Source organism: Gopherus evgoodei, chromosome 24, assembly GCF_007399415.2.
Source record: "Gopherus evgoodei ecotype Sinaloan lineage chromosome 24, rGopEvg1_v1.p, whole genome shotgun sequence".
Classification (NCBI taxonomy): domain Eukaryota; kingdom Metazoa; phylum Chordata; order Testudines; family Testudinidae; genus Gopherus; species Gopherus evgoodei.
The window spans coordinates 6,742,807-6,761,302 of NC_044345.1; the positions used below are offsets into that span (position 1 = coordinate 6,742,807).

At 38.4% G+C, this 18,496-nt stretch overlaps 1 protein-coding gene across 2 annotated transcripts in view; it reads left to right on the forward strand.

Moving 5' to 3' along the window:
* Window positions 1-17,487, forward strand: part of RPRD2 (regulation of nuclear pre-mRNA domain containing 2) — a 40,745-nt gene extending 23,258 nt beyond the window's left edge. The window contains exons 3-11 of one of the 2 annotated variants that reach the window (XM_030541953.1): window positions 1,618-1,718; window positions 3,166-3,243; window positions 4,605-4,657; window positions 5,561-5,687; window positions 7,379-7,554; window positions 8,405-8,690; window positions 9,105-9,365; window positions 10,010-10,213; window positions 11,158-17,487. In XM_030541953.1, the coding sequence (XP_030397813.1) occupies window positions 1,618-1,718; window positions 3,166-3,243; window positions 4,605-4,657; window positions 5,561-5,687; window positions 7,379-7,554; window positions 8,405-8,690; window positions 9,105-9,365; window positions 10,010-10,213; window positions 11,158-13,880 (4,009 nt within the window). In that variant the 3' untranslated portion in view covers window positions 13,881-17,487. The remainder of the gene's footprint in view (window positions 1-1,617; window positions 1,719-3,165; window positions 3,244-4,604; window positions 4,658-5,560; window positions 5,688-7,378; window positions 7,555-8,404; window positions 8,691-9,104; window positions 9,366-10,009; window positions 10,214-11,157) is intronic. The other variant, XM_030541954.1, reaches the window with a different exon arrangement.
* Window positions 17,488-18,496: the final 1,009 nt, after the last annotated feature.

The window sequence follows — 18,496 nt, forward strand, 5'->3', positions numbered from 1 at the left end:
CTGCTTCCATCCTCTTCCAGTGCCATATGTCAGGATAACCTGGTTTGTCCACTCCTTAATTTACCTATCTTGGAGTATGTCTATACTGCAGTAAAAGACCTGAGTCAGCTGACTCAAACTTGTGGGCCTCAGGTTGCAGATCTAAAAATTACTGTGCAGATTCCTGGGCTGGAGCCTGGGCTATGAGACCCCATAAGGGGGGAGAGTCTCAGTCCAGGATTCAGCCCGAGCCTGAAAGTCTGCACTGCTGTAGTCTGTTGAAGTGTGCTCTGAGACTTCATGCTGCGTTTTTTTATTGCAGTGTAGATGTATACTTGGGGATGTCTACACAGCAAAGAAAAACCTGTGGCTGGCCTGTGCCAGCTGATTTGAGCTGTGTGGCTCTTTTACTGGTGTGCAGACTTCTGGGTTCGGACTGGAGACAAAGCTCTGGGACCATGGAAGCCTGAGCTTGGAAGACTACACAGCAGTGAAACAACCCCGCTAGTTTGTTGGCACAGGCCAGCCACAGGTTTATCTTTGCTGTGTTGACATACCCTTGGAGACCTTTCCTCCATCTCTTGTATTTGGAAGAATGCAATTCTGTCTTTCTAGGTTTGATGAGTGATGAGATTCAACATATCACTCTACAAAGGTTTCTTTAGACTTCCAAGCCCCCAAGCACAATCCCATCATAACCTCTCAAACTGTAAACCAGCACTACCTTTCTCAAACTGAGCCTGTTTCCAACCAGCTTCTCTCTGTCAGTTTAATACCCATCAAAAGATACTGAAAATGCATCATCGCATTACCTGAGGAACTTCCCACTATCACTAAGTTACAATGGCCAAGGGCGGTAAATTAACTTTTACTCCTGTTGAGCTGAATAGACTGTGTCCTGTGCTCCTGGCAGAATATCTTAAAATATGAGGTGCGTTGACTTCTGTTATTAATGTAGGATTTAAGCCGCTTACAGTGAGCTTTGAGAGATGCTGTGGTGCAAAGTGTCTCTAAGGTTCCTTTGATATTAGTTTGTACTTCCAATTAGATAGTTTATTATTCTCATCTCTCAAATTCTCTAGGGTAATTGCTTTTACGTAGGTGCTGAGCAGGCCCTAGGTTTGTATGCCTCCACTTGAGGTTTCTTACTGTTTTGTCATTGGAGCCTGTGTACGTGATCTTAATTAAGATTACTTTGAAAGGAATAGTACTCCCTATAGTGGCTAATTACTGATGACTAGGTGCTACTACTTGTTTTTCTTTTCCCCATATTGTTTCTGGAACTCTTTGTTTATCCTGCATTTTTGTATTGATTCAAGGAATCGTGGGATGTGGAGAGGGATTTTTATTTCTGGCTGTGTTGTTTCAAGTTTGTCTGTATATAGCCCTAGAGAGTGCTGTCTAGTCCCAGCCCACACCACAGCTTCAGGATGGATCTTGAAAAGCCATTTAAAGGAAATTCCTATTTTTCTCTCTGCTGTAGAGAATTTGCAGAAAATAATCTCAGTATTGTTTGTGAGAGCAATTTTATACCTTTCACATGGCTTCAAGCTCCCACAGAACATTTATTGATTTTTATTTTGGTATTTGAGTATTTGGTATTTAAAACACAGTAATATTTTATGCCCTTCTTTTCAGGGATCCATCAGTCTCTAAATCTATAGAAAGAATCTTTAAAATTTGGGAAGACAGAAATGTATACCCTGAAGAAACCATTGTGGCACTAAAAGAAGCTTTAAGTAAGTCCTTTATCTTTTGCCTTTCTTAACATATAAGCTAATTTAGTATGTGCTTATAGTAGTTAGTCTGAAGTCAATAAAATAAAACATTCATTAATCACTGTTTAAATGCATTCATTGCTCTTCCTGCATTTGCAGAAATTAATAAAAAGGAAAGCTAGTAGATTAATATGATTGAGCTTTGCAATAATTATTTGTTGGACAATTCTTCCATTTAAATAAAGCCAGTATTAAATCATTTAATTTTTAGCTATAGTGTAAATTGCAATTGTACTAGTTGGTAGAAAATATATATTATGTTTAAGGTGACTCTTCATCTTAAAGGAGTTCTGAGCATCATGCCTAAACCTTTTCCCTTTATCTTGAGGTTTTGGGGCATTCCGACTTTACATCTACAACTTCGGTTGATCCTAAGAGTCCATCTGGGAAAAACAGGGCAGAGTAAAAATAATCTCTCCCATTTTCTCTCTGTGGATTATAGTAATAAGGTTGAGTGTTATTGGTAAAATATCTACCATATTTTGAAAAAAACATATGGGCACACCAATTAGAATGTGGAATAGTTTAAAAGTCCTCAGACACTCCATGTAAATATATTTTTAAAGAATCCCGAGATTCCAAATATTAACTGAAAGCAGCATGCACCTTAAAACTCAATAATGGAAAATCTATTCTTTCTGATTGTGAAGGAGATGAGTGCATGATTCTATTTTCCCTGATTGCATTATTGACATTTAAAAGTGCTTTTCCGTTGCTGGTTTAGAGATGGCTTTATGTGATTCTGGGTCAGTAATTGTTACTTGAGAAATATAAAACACTGTGCGTGCTGCTTGGCGAATGAAAAGACTTTCAGTTAAACATTACAAATCTATAAAAGTGAAATCTATATATGTGTTCTGTTAATTATTTGGAATCTCATACAGGTTTTGTAATTAAAAAAAAATTCAGCTTCTAAATTTGATTTAGTAAATGTTTTTTATTACACTGTTTCGCAAGAAACTTTTTAGTTGGATGCATATCTTTTTAATTTAGACTTTAGGTAAGTAAATGCTCATTTAAACTACCAAACAACATACCTTACTATTTCTCCTGAAATGTGTTGTGTGTTTTGTTTTGTTTTGTTTTTGGGAGGGGGAGTCATAAATAAGTCATTGTCTAAGAGTTTAAAGAGCAAATTATGTCAATCTCTGTGATTGTTGAATCCTCTGTTCTTTTAAAGGCGAACAGAAACTTGCTTTAAAAATAGAATGACCGCCATAGAAGTTGCTGTATTCCTGAGTAAACTTAGTTTGTCTTGGGCATTCAACAGCTCATCTAAGAAAGCTGGTTTGTGGATTTTAAAACAAATTTCTGTTAAACTTTTACCATGCAACCATATGACTCCAAAACCAGAGAACTTTAAAGGAATCCCATAATGCCAGACTGCAAAAAATGAAATGTTTTCCAGGTACCACTTTCAAAACTCAGAAGCAGCTGAAAGAAACTCTGAACAAACAACCGAATAAGCAGTGGAAGAAATCTCAAAGTAAGGAAACAATATGAACTATCTGAACTAATATTAAAAATGCCTTCTTGAGGAACAGAAGAAAGACTAGTGCAAAACTGGCAAAGTACCTGTCCTAAAGTATGAACAAGCGTGTGTCTTCCAGACTTGTGAAGTTCATTACTGACATTTGTAAAACCCCAAGGAGTTGCTGCTAGAAAATCACTTTTTAAGGAATGAAATTTGAATAAAATTTTAAGAGCAAAAGTTATGAACAGTAAAGAAAAGATCTGGTGGAACTTCTTGGAAACTGGCATTAGAGATGAAGAGAAGACAGACATGATAACCATGTACATTGGCAACAGTGAAACATGGACATTCCCTTCAAGTTCAGGAATACATCTTCGACAGCAAACTAGATTATAGGAGAAATGGAATACTTAGTGAGACAGTGCAGTTAATGAATCATCATTCAAAGCTATCAGGAGTACAGCTTGCTAGCTGGAACCATATTTATAACGTGTCAGTCTCTAACCTTGCAATAACTGTAATATGGAAAATCTTTGAGGTGGCAAGAAAACAAGATGATGGAACATTAGATGTAAAACTTGGCAATGCCACTCTGTGTGACTACTGGGACTAGGACAATAAAAGGGGGCAGGAGGGTTGGAATCTTAGATTACCAGAAAGAATTCGCCCACAAGATATGTATGGAAAACCATTTTCTAGAACAAAATTGGACAAGGGAGTTAGCATTTTTTATGTGATCATCTTATTGTACATTTCTTTGCTATTTTTTAGCAACAGATTGATTTAGATCTCATGAAGTATGATTCCATATTTTTTTCTCCTCAGTTTCTCAATCTAAATGAGATATTAGAACATAATTATAAGGGCAGGGAAATCTTTAGGAGGGAGATGGGTTAGTCCAAGTAAAGGAGTAGGTGATCTATCATCCCAAGGAAATACTAAACTCAGAGGGTCAGTTCTCTGTGTCTAGAGTTCAAGAACTTTTCAGAGAATTATGAACTAGCACTCAAGGTTAGTGGATGAACCATTACAAGAACATTTATATACAATAGATCTGGAAAAGGTTTTCACAGTAACTGTTTATGTAGTGCATATGTAATACAGGAACTCTATAGTCTAACTTGTTGGCTTCTGAATCATAGCTCTCTGCTTTCTAACGTGTCTGAAAGTCAGATAGAACATTGAGTGACATCTGTGTGGAGGGAGAAATATAATAAAATGGCATCCTGTGTGTTTTGCATAGAAACGTGTTTAAAGGTTTTTGAAATAGAACAGTCTCTTCTGAATTTTGATTGCAGTCAGTACTAAGTGTTTTTTGTACTTAATCTTTGTAATTGATATCTTAATTTCTTTACACATTTTTATACCAACAGCATCCACAAATCCAAAAGTTGCTCTGAAGTCGAAGATTGTTGCTGAATTCAGAGTAAGTTTAGCAAGTGAAAACATCTTTTGCATTAACCTCTGTCCTTGGACTGTAGTTATGTTGGCTAGTTTGTTCATATCCAAGAATCATTGGGGCTTGTGTTGAAGCTGTGGCCCTCAGTGTTGATTTGTTCATTATTGTATAGTTCCCACAGTGCCCTGAGGCTGCACTGTAAAGCATCATGTAGGCTGGTTCTGTTTAAAAATAGGGCATGGAAATAGAGCTGGAGACTGGAGGTAGTTAGTAAAGGCAATTAATTCTTTCACGCCATTTAGAATTATCTGCTGCAAGAAAGCAGTTTGCCTTCTTGCTAAGAGTGAACTGCTGTAGCTTTTGTAGCCAATGAGTGTGATTATGTGGTTTCCCATTGTTTTAATGTGTGTTTAAATATGGGAACACTTACTAGGGCCTTGTACACTTAAGCGTTTATTGGTAGAGTTATATTTGCAGCTCCCGTAGGGGAGATGCAGCTTATACCAGCAAAATTTATTTTGCTGCTATTGCTTAAAACAGTTCCATGAATGAAATGAGCTACACCGACAAATGGATTTTTTGCCAGTATAACTGGATTTGCACTAAGCTCTGTCAGTTGAGGGTATAATTTTTTTCCCCACACTCCTAACTGACATACCTCTGCTGGCAAATCTTTCCCCTGTTTACCAGACATAGAGTTCTGATCATCACCTTGTTCATTTCTCTTCCATTTGTTGTTAATTTAAGCCATATGTTTCTCTGAATTAATTTATTCCAGCATCAGTGAAAGAGCATCTGCTTTGATACAGAGACAGTTTTTCAATGGAATGTTTATTTCTGTTACTTACAAACAGGTCCATGATGTTATCATTGCAAAGTTAGGGCTTCTCTTCTGCAGAATGTGATGAGGATGCTGTTCTTGTTTTTCAGCCACAATCCCTTGTTGATGAATTGTTGTTATATAAGCGTTCAGAGGACCAGATCGAACTGAAAGAGAAGCAGCTTTCCACCATGAGGGTGGATGTATGCAGCACTGAAACACTTAAATGCTTAAAAGGTACAAGTTGTGTATTCTGGCAGGCACATTTTTGTTTCCTTTGATAATATATCAGTAGTTTTAGTAATTCGTGGGTTCTTTTACATCATACGTTAGATTTCTGCCTTATTCTCTAATTAATTTCAGATTGTAGAATGCTAAATGATGTCAAAGCACAATTAACACATTTTCATAGGTATCAGCTCCGTTTATTTAAAAAATATGGTACTGCAGTATTCTACTTTAGTGATCCAGTACATTACAGCAATATTGATACTGCAACATGTTTAGCTCACTGTAATATTTCATAAATCACAAGACAGAAATGTTTCTGATTTCAGTCATGAGCACATCAGCTGCCTCCTAATGTACATAGTCTCTCAATATCTTGTTTTGTTATCTAGTAGATCTTGTGATCCTTCTACAGTTTTTTAATTAAAAATGTAGTTCTCCCAATGCTTGTATTGAATGTTTTTATTTTTCAAATAACTTAAAAATGCACATTGTGCCCTTTCAGTCTGAAGTACAGAACTTCAGAGCACTTGTCCTCAAGATGTAGTAACAACTTCAGCTGTGAGATTGAACCTGGGAGCTTGAGTACCAAAAGCACATCTCTGCTGATTGAGCTAAAGAAGTAACGGCAGATCCCCGAAGTAGGCTGCCAATCTTTGTAGTCTGGCTAGGAGAATGGGAGTTTAGTACATAGCTTGCATGGAGATAAGAGCCATGAGCCAGATTTACAAAGGTATTTATTTAAGTGTCCAAAGTTGCAGACAGGTGCTTAGCGAGATTTTCAAAAGTGCCCATCTGCACCTCTAGATACCTAATACCTATGTAAATCTGTCCCTATGTGTACAACAGCTGCTGGCAAGTACAAAGTACAAACCATAAATGACCAGGATTTGGTTGTTACTCTGTTCTGAGGATAGCCTTGTATGTGTTTCAGAATGCATGGATTTCTTAATGTGTTCAGTAGTCCGTAACATAACATTACGGATTTAATAATTAGCTGCTTAGTTCTTCAATAAAGCTATAATAATTTTAAGATTTAGGAAGCTATATAAACTTGATTGGAAATAATGTTACAAGGGAGTAAACAAATTTAGTTTCATTGCCCAAATGAATAGGAAGTTTCACTGTAAAATTGAATTGCTTTAAAAGTACCTGATATCCAGTTACTGCAGCTGTATACCATCATTTGTCATAAAAATGTAGCTGCCCGAAAACATAGTGCTACCAGTGTAATGGTGAAAGAAAACTGAATAGTGTTTTCTTGCCCCCTAAACAGATCAAAACTACTGACCCCAGGTGATTGGAAGAGCAGAATTTCAAAAAGCTAACTCTCATGGCCCCACGTGCATATAGAATGTGGTTTTGTTCTAAACAAAAAAAACAAAACACACAACAAAAAACACATTAGATGTTATTACTAATCACTGGTTTGAAAACACAGAATACAGATGGCTAGTTGCCTTGCCTTTACAATGACTTAATTACCAGTTATTAAACTAATTATCTGCTAAAAACCATGAAGTGCACATACCAACTTACCAATTAGAGTGTGTGTGTGTGTGTGTGTGTGTGTGTGTGTGTGTGTGTGTGTGTGTGTGTGTGTGTGTGTGAGAGAGAGAGAGAGAGAGAGAGAGCGCTCAGGTTATTCCAGGGGAGGTAATGTGCCTAATGTAATTTGTCTTTAATATTATCTCCTTCAGACAAAACAGGAGGAAAAAAGTTCTCCAAGGAATTTGAAGAAGCAAGTTCAAAGTTAGAAGAATTTGTAAATGGTTTAGACAAGCAGGTGAAAAATGGCCCATCACTAATTGAAGTGCTTGAGAATGCTGGTATCTTTTATGAAGCACAATATAAGGAAGTCAAAGTGGTAGCAAATGTAAGTGCAAAGTTTTCCCCGATAGCAAATATCATTATTGATACAGCATTACTAATCAGAGGACATCATGCAGAATACAAACTGATACGGTTGTATAGAAGTCTATTAAATCATTGAGCCATTTTAATGTTGTAATTCAGCTAATATTTGGGGATTTATATTAATGAAGATAAACTCTCAGATTATGTAGTCCAGATTTCCAAAATGTCTGAGTCATGCAGATTATCAAGGTTTATCTGCATTTGTTAAACTCTTTACTAGTAAAATGAGTGATAAAATCTCAGTATGTACTAATGAATGAAGTAGAAATTGTGAGCGATTATAACGCAAATGGTTTAAAATGAGAGCAGAGATGAGGAGAAGGTCAACTAATGAGATAATTAGATGGTGTTAAGGTGGTAGGAGATGATAATTTGACCTACTATTTTTCTCATATGTTTTGCAAATTCTCTGCATGTGAAAAAAGAAAAGATTCATTTGTTATGCTGAGTGTAAAGTTAACTTCGAGACGCTGAACACCTTTATGTGTAATCTAGATCTGAAAGTGACCTTTGGGTACTGAAGTTTTTCCTCATTTCTTGATACATTGTATCAAACATGATAGTTTATGGATTTGAAAAGATTCTTCCAAAAAAAGCATTTACTAAATGGAAAAAGTAGTCATGTGAATATCCCTTCTGAGGTTCTTGCTCTGTAAGCCATATTGAAAAGCAAAATACTTAATGCAGGGGCAGAGATGATTGGGAAGTTGAATATGCTGCTATTAATACTATAGAAATGGTTCAAAGGTACGTTATTTTTCCTTCTTTATAAAGGACACTAAGCTGAATATCCTTTTTTTGTGTTTTAGGCTTATAAAACATTTGCCAATAGAGTGAGCAATCTAAAGAAAAAATTAGATCAATTGAAAGCAACTCTTCCTGATCCAGAAGAGTCTCCTGTCCCTTCTCCAAGTATGGATGCTCCATCTCCGACTGGTTCTGAGTCCCCTTTCCAGGGAATGGGGGAAGAGGACGACATCCAGTCTCCAGCAGTGGAAAGCGAGAAGTCTGTATCTCCTGAACCTGTGGCAGATAATCGGGATGTGGAGGACATGGAACTGTCTGATGTGGAAGATGACACATCTAAAATTATTGGTACGTTCTGTTGAAGTAGCAGTAAAATGGGCTAATAGTTTTATACTCTCCACAAAACCATCTAGGCAAACAGTTTTTCCAGACCTCATTCAGAATCAAGAGGGTGTTGAGAAACTTTCCTTGTTCTGGGAATACTGCAGCTCAGGTGCTATGCCAGTCCTCCAGCGAAAAACAGGGGAGTTAGATCCAGATATTTCTAACTTCAAAAACAAGCATAAAAAAACCTCTCTTCATGAGGCTGTCCTTACACACCCTAACAGTTCAGTAAAGGGCATGAACAATTGCTTTTCCTCTGAGCCGTTACAATAGTTTGTTTTAAACCTAGGACACATTGAGAAGCCTGCAGCTCTTAGGCCAAAAAAATTCTGTGAGGCAGATTGAACATTCCATGTTTTCTCTCTTTATTTAAATTAGTGGAGGAGAGAAAGGAGAAACAGGTTGTTCCGTCTTCAGCACCTGCAAAGACTGAAAGTGTCCCAAAAGCAACACCCTCCACAGTGGTTGCTGCTACACCAGCAGTAACAACTCCTGCTCTGACTCCTCCAACTCCCAAGACAGTGAGCACAGTGCCTGTCCCTCCATCGCCGGCACTTGGTCTGCCAAACCTTGCCAATGTTGACCTAGCAAAGATCAGCTCCATTCTTAGCAGCTTAACTTCCGTTATGAAGAATACAGGTGAGTGTCTAAATTGCCGGTTGTGACTGAGTGGTGCTGCTCAGCAGAGACAGAATTCTGCACTGTACAAGCAATAACTTTGTTGATCAGATCTTTTTTTGCTTCTGTAACATTTTAGAACTAAAACATTGATTTGTAATTCACTCTGTACTTCAGGAGAGCTGTGACATATTGGTACTAAACACCCTCTCAATATCAGTTTTAAACATGCTTCCTTTTAAATGATTTAAGAGCATCCGTAGTATAGAGTTTCAAAGTAGGACACGGTGCTACCTAAGTCTGTGCACCATAGTGATCTTAGGGTGTGTCTGTCGTTAGGGTTCCTACTGTTGTTGACTCCACACTGCAGTAGTGAAGGTGGCCATGCTAGTTGTAGACAAGGCTTCCACAGCTGCTGACATTTTTAACAGTGTCACGTAGGTCTGTGCAATGCTGTTGAATGCTGGTTGCCTCAGGAGCCTTGTCTACACTAGCTCCTTACTGCAACTCTACTGGTATTAGTAATAATTGAAATTAGTGAGAAAGCAGCCGGAAAACCCTAACTTAACAAAGCAGTATGTATGAGCAGTGTATTTATTGACTGTTTTCATTGCTCTTGGAAAGTAGCATTTTGTGTTTCTGAGCAGCAAATGTTTTCACCTCAGGGGTCAGTCCTGCATCAAGACCTTCCCCAGGAACCCCAACGAGCCCCACGACTCTTACTAGTGGCCTGAAGACTCCTATTGTGGGGACTCCATCTGGTCCTCCAAATCCATTAGCAAATATTCTTTCCAAAGTTGAAATAACTCCTGAAAGCATTTTGTCAGTTCTCTCCAAAACCCAGACCCAGACTGCACCAGCATTGCAAGGTAAGTATTTAAAATCCACTCCTTTTGCACAATATAAATAGCATCTATATTTGGATGGCAGCATCAATACTAAAGCATCCTATTGTTTGCTCCTGAAACAAGACTTTATCTGGGAGGAAATTAGCTTGTAGTATGTGACACTTTTTTTCCAAATGTAAGTTACATTTTGCAAGGTAGCATATTCGGCGTGGGCAAGTCAATTTTGCAACAGATTCAGGGAGTGTTTCCCTCTATGGTTAATCTTTTAAAAATCCTTTTAAAATCTGATGGTGTTGGATACCATCCCAGAACATTTTATATTTGCTTTATTAGTTGTAACTTTTATGGCTAAATCTTGTTGTTGTTGCACAGTAAGGAATTAGTGTTAATATGTTTAATTGCTGGACTTCACCCTGGCTTTCCAGTTAGCCAAGTCATTATACTGTATGTGTTTACTAAAACCTTATGTTGCAGAGCAGAGGACCCATAAGTGAGTACCTCTTGGATTCTGTTCCTAGCTCTGGGATGGGGTTTGTTCTAGTGCTTTGAGCAGGGGGTTAGGAGCGAAGGACTCTAGGATTCTGGGGGGAGGTTCCCTCTACTACTTGCTCGTATGATGTTGGTTAATAACATCACTTCCATGCCTCTGCTTAACTAGCTGTAACATGGACATAATACTGATGTGATTTTAGATGTGTTATAATTTATATTGCTAAAACAATTTGAGATCAAATGCACTATGGAAATGCAAAGTATTTAGTATTTAATAGTACGTAGAGATGGCAAAGTCTAACCATTTTGTTGGCTCAGATGTCAGCTAGTTTAAAAAATGTAAGTTTGTAGCTTCTCTGCCTACAAAACCAATCGCGATGATGGCTTAGCATGAGTTTTCTGTTGAAATGGTTGTAGGTTACTCTGCCTCTTAAAATATGTAATTAAAATGTTTTGTTTTGTTTTTTGTCCAGGTTTATCATCCTTACTTCAAAGTGTTGCTGGAAATACAGCCCAATCGAGTGAAACGGCATCTCAGAGCACTTCAGCATCACCAGCCAATACAACTGTTTCTTGCATGAAAGGGAGGAATGTTCCTTCCAATACTCAGTCTTTTATGTCCAAAAATGTTGGTTATTCTCCAAATTCTTCTACTGCTGAGGTTTCTTCAACTTCGGTTAACAAGGCTCCCGTTGGACATAGCCCAGGGCTTTCAAGTTCTAGTTTTAAACCACCAGCAAATACCCTTGGATTTGCCAGTACCCATCCTACTAGTCCTTCCCTTTTACAAACAGAAACCTCATTGAGTCAGTCCTCTGAGATTTCAAAAACAAAGCTGGAGTCAGAACCGACCTCTCCAAGCCTGGAAATGAAGATACACAATTTTTTAAAGGGAAACCCTGGTTTCAGTGGTCTAAACTTGAATATTCCAATTTTAAGCAGTTTAGGATCCAACATCACATCAGAGAGCCATTCATCTGACTTTCAGCGTGGTCCTACTAGCACTTCTATGGACAATGTGGATGGGACGCCAGTCCGTGATGAACGAAGTGGAACGCCAACCCAAGATGAGATGATGGATAAACCAACATCAAGCAATGTTGACACTATGTCTTTATTATCAAAGATTATAAGCCCTGGATCGTCTACTCCCAGTAGCACACGGTCCCCTCCTCAGAGCAGAGATGATGGATATCCCCAAGAACTGTCTAATTCTGTGCCTGCCTATAGGCCTTTCGGTCTCGGCAGGGATTCTCCAGCCAGCATGTACAAGCAGTCGTCTGATAATATGGAAATACCTTCTTCTTTAATGGATTCCCCTCAGGAGAAGTTTTACCCAGACACATCTTTTCAAGAAGATGAAGATTATCGTGACTTTGAATATTCTGGGCCACCACCATCTGCCATCATGAACCTGGAGAAGAAGCCTTCAAAATCCATTTTGAAAGCAAGTAAGCTTGCCGATGCTGCAGAGTACCAGCCAGTTCTCTCTAGTTACAGTCAAAGAGCACAAGAGTTTAGTGTGAAGTCATCTTTTCCTCAGTCTATGAGGTCTATTCTTGATCAGAATGAGAGCTGTGATCCTCTGTCGTCATCTTCTGGAATGTATGGAGGTTACAGCCTACGAGCAAATGACTCTGGATCCGATGGTTCCCCTTCACCCAGTAAGAACGATGTGTTTTTCACACCAGACTCCAATCATAATAATTTATCAAAATCTGTGATACATTCTGGCCTGTCACAGAAACAGTATCCAGACTCTCCCCATTCACTTCCTCACAGATCCCTCTTCTCTCCTCAAAACACTCTTTCAAATCCTGCTGGTAGACCACCCACATCCAGTGTGGAGAAATCGTTAGGTTCTTCCATTTCTGCCACTTCAACAATTGAGTTTAAGAACATGCTTAAAAATGCATCTCGCAAGCCTTCCGAGGAAAAGCATTTTAGCCAGGTTCCTAAAGGTAGCTCCCATGAAGGGGTTAGCCTGTCTAGTGTCAGCCAAGCTGGAACTTCTACAGGAGAGCAGCAGCAGCAAGAGGAGCACTATCGTATAGAAACTAGGGTGTCGTCATCTTGTTTAGACTTGCCTGATAGCACTGAAGAAAAAGGAGCCCCCATAGAAACTCTGGGTTACCATAATGCATCCAATAGGGGAATGTCAGGAGAACCAATTCAGACAGTAGAATCTGTAAGAGTTCTTGGGAAAGGAAATAGAGGACGCGGGCGAGAGGCAACTAGAGTAGGCTGGTTTGAGCTAAGTAATACAGGTAGTGCTTTTGATAATGGGCCCTCAAGTGCTACTGACCTGCCCACCATGGGTACTGGCAGTGGCATTGCCAGCTTTCAAACACAGTACAAAGAACATGTGCCACAATTTCAGGAGAGTGTAAACAGTTTCAGAACAAATAATTTCAGCACTGCCTTTGAGCGTCACATACCACCTCCTTCCATAGAGCATGGAACTCCTTTTCAGAGGGAACAAGTTGGTGCACCTGCTGGCCCCCCATCTGCTCCGCCCAAGGATCATGGAAGCCTGTTTCCTAGGGATCACTCAGTTCCTTCACACATGTCGTCAGTGGATCACACTAATCCTTTTTCAAAAGAAAAATCCTCTCCACTCTCATTGCCTCATACTGCCCCTCCTCCTCCTTCTGTGGAACATAGCGGGGTTCCATTTCCTACTCCTCCCCCTCCACCTCACTCCGTGGAACATGGTGGCGTTCCATTCCCTACCCCGCCGCCACCTTCTGGGGAACACGGTGGCATTCCATTTCCTGCCCCTCCCCTGACCGTGGAACATGGTGGTGCCACGTTTTCCAAGGATCACGGTACTATTCATCAAGGAACTATAAAAGAGCATTTTACTGTGCATTCAGGACCAAGGGACCATGTGGCCCCACCTCAGCGAGACCACAGTGGTCCACCCCTTGGTCGGGTTCGAGAAAACATAGGCCTAACTTCCCTTTCGAGAGATCAGCTTGGGCCATCTCATAGCGTTCCTCCCATTGGCCCATCTCATAGAGACAATGTAAACCGGAGTGGAATGATGATTAGGAACCCACGACCAGACTTTAGGCCTAGGGAATCTTTCATAAACAGAGATCCATTTCACAGCTTAAAAAGGCCTCGGCCACCTTTTGGAAGGGGCCCTCCATTCTTTGCACCAAAACGCCCATTCTTTCCTCCCAGGTACTGAAACAGACGTGCGTCTCTGTAAGTGAAGGTATTTTGAATATTCTAGAGAGCAGTGGAAATAGCGCTTTCACTTTTGTTTTTCCTTAAAGAGCCCCATAACATTTTTCTAAATTAAATATGTTCTGGTACTTTTTTTGGTGGTTTATTTTTTTAAGCCAACCAGTTGGCGTAAATCTAGCAAAATGTTTTAACAAAAAATAAGAATTTTCCGAAGAATATTGCCGTTGAAATAAAACTTCTAGTCGTAAAAAATGATTGAATGTGCGATGTTGGGATGTTATTTTTAGCTGATTACCAAATTGTTTTGCTTCATGAGTCCTCCGAACCCATGTCAAAAAATAGAGGTGGGGGAAGGAACTCTGTTGCTACTATTGATTAAGGAAGATAAAGGGTCCAAGCTTTCAAATCCTTCCCTGTGGCAATAGAAATAGTAACCCTTCCTTGTGCCTTTTTTCTTTAGGTTAATCAGTCACTTTTTTCACTGGTGTCTGCTTAGTTGGTCCCTTGCTATGAAGCCTTGGAACGTCTTGCTGCTTGCTGTTTTCCATCTTGCTGATAGGAAAAGGGAGAGGGTAGGCAATTAACATGGTCAGTTTTTCACCCCTTCTGTTTGCTTTTTCTGCCTTTTTCAAAATGCAGAGGGAACCCAAACACCTCCTCCTCCCCCCGCTTTTCACAGTTGACCGCTTTGCCGCTGAGGATCTTGAACTTTTCTCCTAAGTTGGGTTTCAGAAAACAGCCTCTTAAGTATGTGCACTTCCTATCTCCAACTTAGCTTCCTTCCTCAACATGCTAAGAGGGTTATATTTTGCTGAATATAAATCAAGTAATGCATTTAAAATAAGTGAATGCAGGGAGGTAGCTAGTGGTAAAACTCAAATCTGTGCTTACGCACACATTTAATGTACACAGTGTATATCTGAAACATGTGCCTGCATACACATGTACAAGCGGCATCATTTTTTTTTTCTTTCTTGTCTTGTATCACAGAACTAGGCCAGATCTAGTAAACTATCTTTATTTTTTCCTGGGAGCATTGTTGACATACATGTATTCTTCACTTTTTGTAATCACACCTTTCCATGTGCTTTGTTTAAAGTACATAGTCCCATGTAAGATGAGAGAGAAACTGCATCAGCAATGTGAAAACAATACCTAAACTCTCTTCCCACATGTTTTCATAAACTCATTTCTGCTGCCATGTGCATAGAGGACTTTGTGTGGAGTTGGAATTACTTTATTTGATTTTTTTTTTTTAAAGTGAGTAGAATACAACATACTAGTGTTTGATAAAGGTATGGGAAAATATCTATAAAAATAACTACAAAATGAGAAAATGGCAGAGCATTTGTTTGTGCTTGGGCTATGTGTTTTATTTAATATATATAATATGTATAATATTTGCATACAGAAGTAAGTGATCAGAAGGTTGTATGGGTGTATTTTATTGAACTGCCCTGGGTTTACAGAAAGACTGATGTTATAGTGCCAGTGCATAAAAACCTTCTCTGTTTTCTAATCGTAGGATAAAAATGTGTGTTCCACTTCATTTTGCAGTCAGCAGCAGATGTCGCTGGTCTATACGGGAGCTGTATTTAGGCAGAATCATGGAATGGTGCACCTTGTTGTGTGCACTGTTTCAGTTAAACAGAATTCCTGAAAAAGTAACTGCATGTGTAATTCATGCAAACATTGAGTGTTTAAACTTTTGGGTTAAATTTAAACAGTATTTATTCCTTTTCTGTTTCTTCCGAGTTCTGTTCTCTTTGGACACCGCAGCTCCTTTCAGTGAACCTCCAATATGATTATTGAGTGGGTAACACACCAAAGTACTACTGTGAGGGTAGCTCATGTAAGTTAAGCAAAATGTTCAGAAGGTGAAAACAAAGCAGTATAGATATAAAGCAAGAAAACTACGTAAGAAGATGTGAGAATTCACTTATCCTATTATATGAAGTAATATGATATAACTCAGTTCCCTGTACACCAGCAGTCAGAATGTCTGCTCATATTTCTTTAGTCTAGCCATACAGCTCTTAAAGTTTAGGACTTGTAGGACATGGTTATATCTTAATATCTAATGTTAATGTCCAGCACGAAAACTGAAAACATTTCACAGCTTTTGATATATATTGGAAATGATGCATAGCTTAGCCCAACTTCTTTGCTCTACTGGAACATTTGAAATGAAGCTTTCAGTAACAGCGTGGCATTCCATTTACCTGAAACCTAAACTACACAATCCCATTGCTTTAATATCTATCCTGGCTTGAAGGGACAGTTTCAGAGAAGTCATAGCTTAAAGATACTTTGTTGGAGGAAACCAAGGGGGTGAAAAAATGCAGGATGTTCTGATGTCAGAATGGAACCAATATTGACTAGAAAAAAATTTCCCTCTAGACTAAAAGAATGTGAATTATTTCTGCTGCTCTTACTTAGTTATTTTGAGGTAAAGAATTATTAAAATCAGATGGTGACCATCTAAGAACTGCTCTCCATGCCATCTGACATGCCTGGCGAGTGGCTTCATTGCTCTTGGAAGTGTTTTTTGGGGTAACTTGAAAAGTAAAATGACTGATTAAAAAAAAACACACACACACAAAAACTTATTGTAAAAAAAAAAAAAAAAAAAGACTTTTAATGATGAAAGCTCCATGTTTTTTGTTTGAGGTTTTTCATTTTATTCTGTGCTTGTTACTTTAAACAAAATGTCTACAGTAACTGAAGACACGTGTACATATGTAGAAACCACACAACTTATTTCTGGACATGAAGGCATTTTTTTCCTGTGTCTGTGATTTAAACTCCCTAACCGTTCTTGAACTTTTGTATTTCACCTTATAAGAGAAAGAAATAAACATGTATTTTTTAAATAAAGCATGTAACAGTGTGTCTCATGAAGGACATAACTTCATAAAGAAGAAAATCAAATTGCAGACAGCCTTCAGTGTTCACTCCAGCTGTTCTAGAAACAGAGAGGACAAACCAAACATTAACACTGGTGCAGCTTAACGACTGTCAATAGAATTAACATTTACTAGAGGTTATAAACACTTAAAATGTATTCCTGTTCTAGACCTCTGCTAGTATAGTACGGCTATTCTTGTCACCAGACTTAGGAGTACGCACCATTTCCATTTCTACTGTCCCCTCAGATACACAGTACGCATACCTGCCTCTTTGGAAGAATTCAACATATGCTATGGTGTGCGCTGTATATCAGAGGAGGAGGGTCTACAGCTGTGGCTGACTTTGTGATCTAAATTTTAGAGACTCTTTACCTGTAAAACATTTGTTCAGGTGTGAGAAATCTGTTTAGATAATGTGAATAATGGTAATTTTTTAAAAAACCGTGCAGAATAAATGATCATATCCTGGAATTAATTATTCAAAAATAAGCTGCAGTGCTGTTATTTCAAAACTGCTGTAAATATTGGCTTCTTTTTTTGTGTGCCTGTTAAGATTAATTGGATATGTTGAATTTATATTCTCGAGTGTTCCGTGTGGAGAAAGCAACATGCATTAGAGGAAGCGACAATAAAACTGCAGATCATTTTGAAATGTGTATTAATACATTTAATAAAATAACTAGTTCTAATGTTTTGATATTCTTTTTTAACTGGAACCTCTATTTAAGTGTACAGGGGGTGTAAGATTGCCTGATCCATGAAAATGACCAGAATATTGGGCTGAAGAGAGAACATCCGTTTTCTGCTCAACATTTGCAGTCTAGAACAACAGCCAGGCTTCATTTCATTTTTGCTGAATTACAAGTTTAGGGTTAGTGTGGCCTAACCCTTTTTTTTCTTCTTTTTTTTTTTACTCTTCTTTAAAAAAAAAAACCAAAAACACCCCCCCACACACACACAAGGAAGAATCTGCCTGCAGCTCAGACTCCGTGACCATTTTGAAGAAGACTGAAAGAAATTTAAAACTATTGTTAGAAGATGGCTCTGTTTCTTTTAATTTTACATAGAAGTGGTGTTTGGAGGCAAATCTGAAATTACTGTTAACTTGCAGAGCAAAACACAGAAAATGGAATATTTTACCTATACTTGTGGGCTGAAACAGTTACTTCCCCCTGCCCCCATTTATTTTTGTATTGCATATTAATAAAGTGTACTTTACTTGGTGTGGTTTCCTTTCAAAAGACTAAGATCTTTGCACCAGTTTACTGGCTTCTGGCCTCTTGTACATACTCTTCTGTTCTGTCATGTAATTTTGAAGGGTGATGATGTTAATTTTCAGGGTTGTCTTGGCTTCCTGTCCTTTTAATAACTTCAGAGGTGCATGGTCATTAATTTTTAATGAATTTCTTTAACTGGGCTAACTTAGCTTATCAAAATGGAAATAATTTTAAACAATGAATTTACTTTGTGCCATTTATGCTGATTGGCTACTTTTTGCATTTCACTTAACGTGGACAATGAGAATAGCCTACTAAGTTCTGCATTCTGGTACAGTAATAGAATGTAGTAGTAATTTGGCTTCCAGGTGCTTCAAAGTCATACATAAACAAAGAATTCTTACTCAAAATTGTTTCTAGAATAGGAAACCTATTTCATTTTCCAAGCTACAATTTTTGTATCTAAACTTATGTCCACATGTCATTTTGTT